We start from the raw sequence: 13778 nt of genomic DNA, 5'->3' as shown, positions 1-13778 counted from the left end.
TATCAATATTTCATAACTTTCAAAACTATACTGGGATTATGTAAGAGAATGTTCTATTTTTAGGTTAATACACTGAAATATACATAGGAAGGAAAAAGGCATCATGTCTTCAACTTTATCCATGTCTCTGCAGAAAGTCAATGTGGTAAAAGACTAATTGAATATACAAGAACTCTACTACTCTTGCAATTTCTTTTTAAGTCTGAAATTACAGTTTAAAAGAAAGCTAATTATTTTCACAAGAATTTCTTTATACAAATATTCATACCTGTTCATTATAAATTTAGCTTGGCGTTTCTGTTTAATTTCTTCGACTCTCTTCATTGCATCAACTGTGAAAGAATACGTAAGTTAGCAACAAGAGTATTCACATTCAAGCAGTATGAGTCTAATCAACAAGTGCCTTAACAAGGAACTTTATTCTGAGTGCCTGATTTAGAAACATATTTCAATGAAATAAAACTAATTGCAAAGACAACCCCCTACTGAAATGGCTGAAGAAAATATGTACTCTTCTGACTTCACTGTTGACTCTTACTTTATCTGTCACAAGTATCACATCTCTGGTTTTTATTTTGCAAGAGCCTTTGTTTCTACTATATTTTCCTTCTTTAAACCTGTCCAACACTTTTCCAATCTTAGAGAACTGGGGTTAAAAGCAACTCTAATACCATCTTAGCTTGCAATCACCACAAAGACAACACCTTTCTACTCATGAATTCCACTTTTTCTTTAAGCACCTGAGTAAATACTGGTAGAAAGAACAAATCAATTTTTGACTGTAAGGGTGCTGAGTCCAACTATATTTTAGAATCTATAGCACCACTGTCCAGTATATACCACATATATAACTTTACACTTTCTAGTAGCTACATTTTTTAAAAAGGTAAAAAACAGGTGAAATTAATTTTAATATTCTATTTAACCCAATATATACCCAGAATATTCTCATTTCAATATGTAATCAGTATAAAAAGGTTGGAGAGGAGGCGGGGCAAGATGGCAGACTGGTGAGCTGTATGTTTTAGTTACTCCTCCAGGAAAGTAGGTAAAAAGCCAGGGACTGCGTGGACTGGACACCACAGAGCAATCTGTCTTTGGGCATACTTCATACAACACTCATGAAAACGTGGAACTGCTGAGATCAGCGAAATCTGTAAGTTTTTGCGGCCAGGGGACCCGCGCCCCTCCCTGCCAGGCTCAGTCCCGGGGGAGGAGAGGCTGTCAGCTCCAGGAAGGAGAAGGGAGAATTGCAGTGGCTGCTCTTATGGGAAACTCATTCTACTGATTCAAACTCCAACCATAGATAGACTGAGGCCAGACACCAGAGACTCTGAGAGCAGCCAGCCCAGCAGAGAGGAGACAGGCATAGAAAAAAAACAACACGAAAAACTCCAAAATAAAAGCAGAGGATTTTTGGAGTTCTGGTGAACACAGAAAGGGGAAGGGCGGAGATCAGGCCTTGAGGCGCATATGCAAATCCCGAAGCAAGGCTGATCTCTCTGCCCTGGGCACCTTTCCTTAATGGCCCTGGTTGCTTTGTCTATTAGCATTTCAATAACCCATTAGATCTCTGAGGAGGGCCGTTTTTTTTTTTTTTTTTTTTTTTTTTTTTTAATCCTTTTTGCTTTTTCTAAAACAATTACTCTAAGAAGCTCAATACAGAAAGCTTCAAAGAATTGAAATTTGGGCACGTCAAGTCAAGAGCAGAACTAAGAGAGCTCTGAGACAAAAGGCAATAATCCAGTGGCTGAGAAAATTCACTAAACAACACAACTTCCCAAGAAAAGGGGGGTGTCCGCTCACAGCCACCATCCTGGTGGACAGGAAACACTCCTGCCCATCGCCAGCCCCATAGCCCAGAGCTGCCCCAGACAACCCAGTGTGACGGAAGTGCTTCAAATAACAGGCACACACCACAAAACTGGGCGTGGACATTAGCCTTCCCTGCAACCTCAGCTGAATGTCCCAGAGCTGGGAAGGGGGAGCAGTGTGAATTAACAGAGCCCCATTCAGCCATCATTTGAGCAGACTGGGAGCCTCCCAACACACCCCAGCAGCCCAGAACTGCCCTGGGGGGACGGCACTCACCTGTGACATAGCACAGTCATCCCTCAACAGAGGACCCGGGGTGCACAGCCTGGAAGAGGGGCCCACTTGCAAGTCTCAGGAGCCATACGCCAATACCAAAGACTTGTGGGTCAGTGGCAGAGACAAACTGTGGCAGGACTGAACTGAAGGATTAGACTATTGCAGTAGCTTTAAAACTCTAGGATCATCAGGGAGATTTGATTGTTAGGGCCACCCCCCCTCCCCGACTGCCCAGAAACACGCCCCACATACAGGGCAGGCAACACCAACTACACACGCAAGCTTGGGACACCAATTGGACCCCACAAGACTCACTCCCCCACTCACCAAAAAGGCTAAGCAGGGGAGATCTGGCTTGTGGAGAACAGGTGGCTCGTGGACGCCACCTGCTGGTTAGTTAGAGAAAGTGTACTCCACGAAGCTGTAGATCTGATAAATTAGAGATAAGGACTTCAACTGGTCTACAAACCCTAAAAGAACCCTATCAAGGTCAGCAAATGCCACGAGGCCAAAAACAACAGAAAATTATAAAGCATATGAAAAAACCAGACGATATGGATAACCCAAGCCCAAGCACCCAAATCAAAAGACCAGAAGAGACACACCTAGAGCAGCTACTCAAAGAACTAAAGATGAACAATGAGACCCTAGTACGGGATATGAAGGAAATCAAGAAGACCCTAGAAGAGCATAAAGAAGACATTGCAAGACTAAATAAAAAAATGGATGATCTTATGGAAATTAAAGAAACTGTTGACCAAATTAAAAAGATTCTGGACACTCATAGTACAAGACTAGAGGAAGTTGAACAACGAATCAGTGACCTGGAAGATGACAGAATGGAAAATGAAAGCATAAAAGAAAGAATGGGGAAAAAAATTGAAAAACTCGAAATGGACCTCAGGGATATGATAGATAATATGAAACGTCCGAATATAAGACTCATTGGTGTCCCAGAAGGGGAAGAAAAGGGTAAAGGTCTAGGAAGAGTATTCAAAGAAACTGTTGGGGAAAACTTCCCAAATCTTCTAAACAACATAAATACACAAATCATAAATGCTCAGCGAACTCCAAATAGAATAAATCCAAAAAAACCCACTCCGAGACATATACTGATCACACTGTCAAACATAGAAGAGAAGGAGCAAGTTCTGAAAGCAGCAAGAGAAAAGCAATTCACCACATACAAAGGAAACAGCATAAGACTAAGTAGTGACTACTCAGCAGCCACCATGGAGGCGAGAAGGCAGTGGCACGATATATTTAAAATTCTGAGTGAGAGGAATTTCCAGCCAAGAATACTTTATCCAGCAAAGCTCTCCTTCAAATTTGAGGGAGAGCTTAAATTTTTCACAGACAAAGAAATGCTGAGAGAATTTGCTAACAAGAGACCTGCCCTACTGGAGATACTAAAGGGAGCCCTACAGACAGAGAAACAAAGACAGGACAGAGAGACTTGGAGAAAGGTTCAGTACTAAAGAGATTCGGTATGGGTACAATAAAGGATATTAATAGAGAGAGGGAAAAATATGGCAAACATAATCCAAAGGATAAGATGGCCGATGCAAGAAATGCCTTCACGGTTTTAACGTTGAATGTAAATGGATTAAACTCCCCAATTAAAAGATATAGATTCGCAGAATGGATCAAAAAAAATGAACCATCAATATGTTGCATACAAGAGACTCATCTTAGACACAGGGACACAAAGAAACTGAAAGTGAAAGGATGGAAAAAAATATTTCATGCAAGCCACAGCCAAAAGAAAGCAGGTGTAGCAATATTAATCTCAGATAAAATAGACTTCAAATGCAGGGATGTTTTGAGAGACAAAGAAGGCCACTACATACTAATAAAAGGGGCAATTCACCAAGAAGAAATAACAATCGTAAATGTCTATGCACCCAATCAAGGTGCCACAAAATACATGAGAGAAACACTGGCAAAACTAAAGGAGGCAATTGATGTTTCCACAATAATTGTGGGAGACTTCAACACATCACTCTCTCCTATAGATAGATCAACCAGACAGAAGACCAATAAGGAAATTGAAAACCTAAACAATCTGATAAATGAATTAGATTTAACAGACATCTACAGGACATTACATCCCAAATCAACAGGATACACATACTTTTCTAGTGCTCACGGAACTTTCTCCAGAATAGATCATATGCTGGGACATAAAACAAGCCTCAATAAATTTAAAAAGATTGAAATTATTCAAAGCACATTCTCTGACCACAATGGAATACAATTAGAAGTCAATAACCATCAGAGACTTAGAAAATTCACAAATACCTGGAGGTTAAACAACACACTCCTAAACAATCAGTGGGTTAAAGAAGAAATAGCAAGAGAAATTGCTAAATATATAGAGACGAATGAAAATGAGAACACAACATACCAAAACCTATGGGATGCAGCAAAAGCAGTGCTAAGGGGGAAATTTATAGCACTAAACGCATATATTAAAAAGGAAGAAAGAGCCAAAATCAAAGAACTAATGGATCAACTGAAGAAGCTAGAAAATGAACAGCAAACCAATCCTAAACCAAGTACAAGAAAAGAAATAACAAGGATTAAAGCAGAAATAAATGACATAGAGAACAAAAAAACAATAGAGAGGATAAATATCACCAAAAGTTGGTTCTTTGAGAAGATCAACAAGATTGACAAGCCCCTAGCTAGACTGACAAAATCAAAAAGAGAGAAGACCCATATAAACAAAATAATGAATGAAAAAGGTGACATAACTGCAGATCCTGAAGAAATTAAAAAAATTATAAGAGGATATTATGAACAACTGTATGGCAACAAACTGGATAATGTAGAAGAAATGGACAATTTCCTGGAAACATATGAACAACCTAGACTGACCAGAGAAGAAATAGAAGACCTCAACCAACCCATCACAAGCAAAGAGATCCAATCAGTCATCAAAAATCTTCCCACAAATAAATGCCCAGGGCCAGATGGCTTCACAGGGGAATTCTACCAAACTTTCCAGAAAGAACTGACACCAATCTTACTCAAACTCTTTCAAAACATTGAAAAAAATGGAACACTACCTAACTCATTTTATGAAGCTAACATCAATCTAATACCAAAACCAGGCAAAGATGCTACAAAAAAGGAAAACTACCGGCCAATCTCCCTAATGAATATAGATGCAAAAATCCTCAACAAAATACTTGCAAATCGAATCCAAAGACACATTAAAAAAATCATACACCATGACCAAGTGGGGTTCATTCCAGGCATGCAAGGATGGTTCAACATAAGAAAAACAATCAGTGTATTACAACACATTAAAAACTCGAAAGGGAAAAATCAATTGATCATCTCAATAGATGCTGAAAAAGCATTTGACAAAATCCAACATCCGTTTTTGATAAAAACACTTCAAAAGGTAGGAATTGAAGGAAACTTCCTCAACATGATAAAGAGCATATATGAAAAACCCACAGCCAGCATAGTACTCAATGGTGAGAGACTGAAAGCCTTCCCTCTAAGATCAGGAACAAGACAAGGATGCCCGCTGTCACCACTGTTATTCAACATTGTGCTGGAAGTGCTAGCCAGGGCAATCCGGCAAGACAAAGAAATAAAAGGCATCCAAATTGGAAAAGAAGAAGTAAAACTGTCATTGTTTGCAGATGATATGATCTTATATCTAGAAAACCCTGAGAAATCAACGATACACCTACTAGAGCTAATAAACAAATTTAGCAAAGTAGCGGGATACAAGATTAATGCACATAAGTCAGTAATGTTTCTATATGCTAGAAATGAACAAACTGAAGAGACACTCAAGAAAAAGATACCATTTTCAATAGCAACTAAAAAAATCAAGTACCTAGGAATAAACTTAACCAAAGATGTAAAAGACCTATACAAAGAAAACTACATAACTCTACTAAAAGAAATAGAAGGGGACCTTAAAAGATGGAAAAATATTCCATGTTCATGGATAGGAAGGCTAAATGTCATTAAGATGTCAATTCTACCCAAACTCATCTACAGATTCAATGCAATCCCAATCAAAATTCCAACAACCTACTTTGCAGACTTGGAAAAGCTAGTTATCAAATTTATTTGGAAAGGGAAGATGCCTCGAATTGCTAAAGACACTCTAAAAAAGAAAAATGAAGTGGGAGGACTTACACTCCCTGACTTTGAAGCTTATTATAAAGCCACAGTTGCCAAAACAGCATGGTACTGGCACAAAGATAGACATATAGATCAATGGAATCGAATTGAGAATTCAGAGATAGACCCTCAGATCTATGGCCGACTGATCTTTGATAAGGCCCCCAAAGTCACCGAACTGAGCCATAATGGTCTTTTCAACAAATGGGGCTGGGAGAGTTGGATATCCATATCCAAAAGAATGAAAGAGGACCCCTACCTCACCCCCTACACAAAAATTAACTCAAAATGGACCAAAGATCTCAATATAAAAGAAAGTACCATAAAACTCCTAGAAGATCATGTAGGAAAACATCTTCAAGACCTTGTATTAGGCGGCCACTTCCTAGACTTTACACCCAAAGCACAAGCAACAAAAGAGAAAATAGATAAATGGGAACTCCTCAAGCTTAGAAGTTTCTGCACCTCAAAGGAATTTCTCAAAAAGGTAAAGAGGCAGCCAACTCAATGGGAAAAAATTTTTGGAAACCATGTATCTGACAAAAGACTGATATCTTGCATATACAAAGAAATCCTACAACTCAATGACAATAGTACAGACAGCCCAATTATAAAATGGGCAAAAGATATGAAAAGACAGTTCTCTGAAGAGGAAATACAAATGGCCAAGAAACACATGAAAAAATGTTCAGCTTCACTAGCTATTAGAGAGATGCAAATTAAGACCACAATGAGATACCATCTAACACCAGTTAGAATGGCTGCCATTAAACAAACAGGAAACTACAAATGCTGGAGGGGATGTGGAGAAATTGGAACTCTTATTCATTGTTGGTGGGACTGTATAATGGTTCAGCCACTCTGGAAGTCAGTCTGGCAGTTCCTTAGAAAACTAGAGATAGAGCTACCATTCGATCCAGCGATTGCACTTCTCGGGATATACCCGGAAGATCGGAAAGCAGTGACACGAACAGATATCTGCACGCCAATGTTCATAGCAGCATTATTCACAATTGCCAAGAGATGGAAACAACCCAAATGTCCTTCAACAGATGAGTGGATAAATAAAATGTGGTATATACGCACGATGGAATACTACGCGGCAGTAAGAAGGAACGATCTGGTGAAACATATGACAACATGGATGAACCTTGAAGACATAATGCTGAGCGAAATAAGCCAGGCACAAAAAGAGAAATATTATATGCTACCACTAATGTGAACTTTGAAAAATGTAAAACAAATGGTTTATAATGTAGAATGTAGGGGAACTAGCAGTAGAGAGCAATTAAGGAAGGGGGAACAATAATCCAAGAAGAACAGATAAGCTATTTAATGTTCTGGGGATGCCCAGAAATGACTATGGTCTGTTAATTTCTGATGGATGTAGTAGGAACAAGTTCACTGAAATGTTGCTATAGTATGTAACTTTCTTGGGGTAAAGTAGGAACATGTTGGAAGTTAAGCAGTTATCTTAGGTTAGTTGTCTTTTTCTTACTCCCTTGCTATGGTCTCTTTGAAATGTTCTTTTATTGTATGTTTGTTTTCTTTTTAACTTTTTTTTTCATACAGTTGATTTGAAAAAAGAAGGGAAAGTTTAAAAAAAAAAAAAAAGAAAAGAAAAAAGACAAACAAGGAAAAAAAAAAAAAAAAAAGATGTAGTGCCCCCTTGAGGAGCCTGTGGAGAATGCAGGGGTATTCGCCTACCCCACCTCCATGGTTGCTAACATGACCACAGACATAGGGGACTGGTGGTTTGATGGGTTGAGCCCTCTACCATAAGTTTTACCCTTGGGAAGACGGTTGCTGCAAAGGAGAGGCTAGGCCTCCCTGTATTTGTGCCTAAGAGTCTCCTCCTGAATGCCTCTTTGTTGCTCAGATGTGGCCCTCTCTCTCTGGCTAAGCCAACTTGAAAGGTGAAATCACTGCCCTCCCCCCTACGTGGGATCAGACACCAGGGAAGTGAATCTCCCTGGCAATGTGGAATATGACTCCCGGGGAGGAATGTAGACCCGGCATCGTGGGATGGAGAACATCTTCTTGACCAAAAGAGGGATGTGAAAGGAAATGAAATAAGCTTCAGTGGCAGAGAGATTCCAAAACGAGCCGAGAGATCACTCTGGTGGGCACTCTTACGCACACTTTAGACAACCTTTTTTAGGTTCTAAAGAATTGGGGTAGCTGGTGGTGGATACCTGAAACTATTAAACTACAACCCAGAACCCATGAATCTCGAAGACAGTTGTATAAAAATGTAGCTTATGAGGGGTGACAGTGGGATTGGGAATGCCATAAGGACCAAACTCCACTTTGTCTAGTTTATGGATCGATGTGTAGAAAAGTAGGGGAAGCAAACAAACAGACAAAGGTACCTAGTGTTCTTTTTTACTTCAATTGCTCTTTTTCACTCTAATTATTATTCTTGTTATTTTTGTGTGTGTGCTAATGAAGGTGTCAGGGATTGATTTAGGTGATGAATGTACAACTATGTAATGGTACTGTAAACAATCGAAAGTACAATTTGTTTTGTATGACTGCGTGGTATGTGAATATATCTCAATAAAATGATGATTAAAAAAAAAAAAAAAAGGTTGGAGAAATTTTACATTGTTTTCCTACTAAATCTTCAAAATCTGGCATATATCTTACATTTACAATACACCTCAATTCAGACTAGCTACATTTCCAATGCTTGGTAGCCACACCTCCCAAGACTCCAATGAAAAGTCTATTGATTTGAGGAACAGAAGGATATTTAGATAGCCTCAAAGTATCTCCTCACAATATACTCATTACTTACAAAAGGTAACAATATAGTAACTTTTTAACAGAGAAGTCTTGCAGACACCACCTTAACCAAATGATCAAATTTAATATTGCCATTAGTAGGAATAATCAATGCACATGCCGCCTCACATGATACACTGACAAGAACTCAGCATCTCTTCCCTGATATTCCTGTAAAATGTGCATTACTTGAACAAATTCTTGAGGAAACATGAGACAAAATCCAATTGAGGGGTTTCATGCAAAATACCTTGCCATATTCTTCAAAAATGTCGATGTCAAGAAATATAAAGACAGACTCAGGAACTATTCCAGATTAAGAGAGACTAAGAAGATGTGACATATCTATTGTTACAATTTTTACTATAAAGGAAATTACCAGGACAACTGGAAAAATCTGAATAGATTTGAGATTATGTAATATATGAATATTAATGTCTTGATTTTAATAATTTCATTATGCTTATATAAGAGAATGTTCTTATTTTTAGGACACACAACTAGGGATAAAGGAACATTATACAACTTTTAAACAGTTCAGAAAAATTTAGGGAGAAGGGAGAAATGGGAGATAAATTTAATAAAACAATATTTGGGGAATAGGTATAAAGGACATCTGAGAATTCTCCTGAAACTTTTCTGTAAGTCTGAAATTGTCAAAACAAAAACAAGTGTAGTCTGGGGAACAGTAACATCAGCATCACTTAGGAGCTTGTTAGAAATGCAGAATCTTAGGCACCCCCCCCCCCAGACCTACTGTATCAGAATCTGCACTTTAACATGCTCCCAAGAGGCCTCTGGTATTAAAATATTTGTATGGATAATTCAAAGAAAACTCTTAACCTGGACATGCTGTAGCTCATAATTAATAATATGCTGAATATTTAACTTTTTTTTTCTTTCATTGCCATTAAACAAAATAAAGCCAAGGTCTAGAAGTCAGAAGCACTTCAACATCTTAATGGGAATAAACACACAAGTAGTGGGTAAATACTTCCTAAAAAATAATATACTGTATTTCCAAATATCCCAGAAGACTGAAAACATTTTAAATGTAAGAAGCATTCTGAAAGATATTAAAAACTAATCTACAATAGAGAGACAAAGGATAAAATACAAACTATTCTTCCTAGTATTCTTACTTTTGAAGTTATCCTACGGCTGTTTCTTTAGACATCAATCAGCACCTTACTAACAGTTGTCCAATCTACATCCTCACATAATTCAATAAAGTAAACAAAGAATACAAAACTACTGTAAACAGATTAGTTTATAACTAAGATGATATTGAAAATGGGGATGTGGGGAACCAACAAAGCTCTTAGAAGAATAATACATTTTTTCGGGAACACTACTGACAACTTTTATTAATTATGTAAACCAGTAGGAAATATTTTTAAATTTCAAAAGACTCCCATACTTTCTACTCAGAATATCTTTGAAAAGCCTGTGGTTTTTGGTTCCCAATATAAAAGGTAACAGAAACTGTGAGGGGGGAATCAAAAGAGCACTGTTTCTTACACAACTCACAGATTTATGACTGAGTAGGGTAAGGGAATTACATTCTGTGACCATACCTGAACCAATTACCATCTAATAGAAACAATCAAATAGGAAAACTCAGCAAAATGCACCTAGAGGGCAGGGACTATGTGTGCTTTATTTATTTTTGTATTCCCAGAAGAAATGAGGTACTGTCAGAGTCAGTACTCAGCAAGGACGTGCTAAATAGAAATAAATTTGGAGAGCAACAGAGAACATTATTGTTAAAATATATGACATATCATGAGACACAGTAGTATTTCTCAGTATGTAAATGCAATATAAATAACTTGAAAGCATGGAGAGTCATAATAACTGAGTATCTACACATGACTAAAATGGGATATGTACCTTTACTTTCACCATCAAGCTGAATAACCCACCAAATAAATGTAATTATAAAATATGTAGAAGTGATCTAGAGCTACTATCTTCAAGTAGCAAGAGAAAAGAATACAAAGGTCAAAATGAAATAAAACTGAAATCCAGAAATGCTTTAGGATCTTCAAAAATTTTAAAACATCCGCAAACCTAAGAAACAACATCTTAAGAAACAACATCTTTAACAAGGGCATCTTTCAATCACTTCTCAGCCTTTTGGCTAAGATCAAGTATAGTAACAAGGGTGTCTTTTGAATTCAACTAAAGAATTTTACAAAGTTACTGAGAGTTAATCTCTTCAGAAATCCTTGAGTTTGAATCAGTTGTATCCTTACCAAACAAACCCACTAAAATCAACTACTTCTCAGAAATTAACTGCTCCTCTAATTACAAAACAAAAGTAAAGGGAAAGACCTTATTATTTAAAAAAAAAAAAAAAAAGAATTCTGTCAAACCATCCACACAGCTACAAATCTCATAGGTACAAGACCTGAAGACACAATATAAAGTAGCATAACTGCTATATTTAATTAATCAGAAAGAAAAAAAAGCAGAAAATTTAGGAATACTTACAAAAGGTGATTCCAAATCTGGACTTAACAGATAAACAAAACTTCATACTACTACAAGAGTCCATGGCGTATTAATTCTTCCCCTGAAGTCTTTTTTTTTTTAACTTGAATTATATATACTAACACAAATACCTACAATAGCACATTAAATACTATTTTGCCATGCCAGTTGATACACAACTCTTAACACTATATGGAATACAAAATACCTTTCTTCTCTGGGTTAACAAGCATTAAAAAAAAAAAACCACATTTGCAATGAAGAATTTTAAATCAGTAGGAAAGAAGCTGAGGTAGAAGCACTGACAATCAGCTCAGCAGACCGTGCCTATATTTGTACTTAAAAAAAAAATAAAAACCTAAAATAAGTCTTACGTAAATTGTTCAAGTACTAACAATTACTTACCCAATATTAGAAATGGCAGCATAAGGGAACCAGAGGGGAAAGAGAGGGTCTCAAACACACACAGACATAGAATCTACAAACTAGCTCAAGGCATGTAACTTTTACTACATATGGGATAATTTTTTTTTTAATTAAAGTGCTTCAGAAAAAAAGAAAATAACCCTAAATTAAAATGATCCAAACTTAAAAAGTATGTTAAGTTTTATGTATATATCAATTATGCCTCATACACACACACACACCCCCCCCAAAAAATTACTCTTTTGTTATTTCCCAGAGTTTGGATGTTTTTATATATTGTGTGGGCACTTCAAATAACAGCAAATTTAATAATTACATTATATTTATAATATATATGCCTGCTAATTCTAAAGAGGACTTTGAATAATTTGCAATAAAAGACACACAGAACAGAACCATTAAAATGAGGGTAAAAGAATAAAAGCTAAGCAATGAAAAAGAAAATTAACATTTAAACAACAAACTGAGATTAAAGTTAAGGTAATATCCTAAACTGTTCTCTCCTAAAAAATTCCTAGTATGCCCTTATGACTTACTAGTTTTATTCCATAGCTCTCGCTGGTACTTGACAGGTTCATTTCTACGTTTTTCAAATTCAAATGAATTATCCTATAGAAAGAACAGAGGTGGGGGAAATGTTTTAAGAGAGGTAGAAACAGAGCATTTCTTAAAACTTTCTATTCTTTTCACTAAAGTTCAGAGTATGTCAAATATTAAGATATCCCCCCAGGGTGATCCCTCAGAACACAGGTGCCAAAACATTTTCTCCTTAACTCACCTCCATGTATAAGACACCCCTAATGAAAACATCTCTCTCTATAAGGGATTCTCAAGGGAAGAGAGTGAAGAGTATCACCCCCTTCCCCTAGAGGGGCATAATCATGGAGATTATAAATAAACTGAAAAGGCTTCCCTAATTTCCTATCCCTAGATGAGACTAGCATTCAGAAAACTTTGTAGTACATTGAACTATATGAAATTGCCATTTTTCATAGAACAAAAAGTCAATTATTCAGAATTCCTAAACGCCCATCTGTTACAGCACAAAAGTGTGAAATTATACAACTTCAGATAAATGTGGTGTTACTCTGTAGGATCCAAGTGTCACCCTATGACTCTTCAGGTCCCCTCCAAATGTGAATACCAGTTCTTGTTGTTAGTATTTATTTTAATAGCTAATGGTTCCATTTGTCTTTTAAAAAACGCTAAAGAATTTTGGAAAAACTACAGGTATATCTTGGTTTTCACTTCTATCTGACACAGGCATATGGAATAGCACAAACTCTGTATCTCGCTATTTCATTTATATACACATGCCTCTATTCAGATTGCAATAACATCAATAATAACAAGATAACTGGTCACCACCAGTCAATGACTGTGACCTGGCATCCTTTCTTCACTCAGGTAGTACATGCTTCCATTTGAAATGCTATGCTGCTTCTCATACACACTTAAAGTTATTTTTGTTACAACAATTGTGATTCGCCCTTGCATCATGTCATAAAATACTGTTTAAGTCCATTGAAAAGTTCTGGTGTTAAGGAAGCCAGGAAAGGGCTTTACAACAAATGTTTGTGGGTACTATCCTTAAGCAGTAGAGGTGGGAAACAGCATGATGGGCTTTACAAAGGGGAGGAGGAAGTCATGGAGGGAAGGGAAAGTTTAAAGATCTTTCTTCTATAAAGTTAGCCTGTGAAGGAGTTTTTCATCTCTTTCCTTTACAGGGGTCAAATGTGGACAAACTTCAGCAGATCCTTATATCAGATCAATAACTACAATATGACGATGGGGGCTCATCCCATGGAATTTCCCCACCCCTTGAC

The 13778-nt window shown here is 37.1% G+C and overlaps 1 protein-coding gene across 2 annotated transcripts in view; it reads right to left on the bottom strand.

Annotated features, from left to right (window-relative positions):
* Positions 1-13778, bottom strand: part of RSL24D1 (ribosomal L24 domain containing 1) — a 62589-nt gene that overhangs the window by 12208 nt on the left and 36603 nt on the right. For both annotated transcript variants that reach the window (XM_037833914.1, XM_037833915.1), the window contains exons 3-4: positions 12489-12561; positions 269-332 (exon numbers count right to left, since the gene is read on the bottom strand). In XM_037833914.1, coding sequence (XP_037689842.1) covers positions 269-332; positions 12489-12561 — 137 coding nt within the window. The remainder of the gene's footprint in view (positions 1-268; positions 333-12488; positions 12562-13778) is intronic.

This window comes from Choloepus didactylus, chromosome 4 (genome assembly GCF_015220235.1).
Source record: "Choloepus didactylus isolate mChoDid1 chromosome 4, mChoDid1.pri, whole genome shotgun sequence".
NCBI lineage: Eukaryota > Metazoa > Chordata > Mammalia > Pilosa > Megalonychidae > Choloepus > Choloepus didactylus.
The sequence above is the reverse complement of the archived record's forward strand: the minus strand, read 5'-3'. Positions and strand labels throughout refer to the sequence as shown.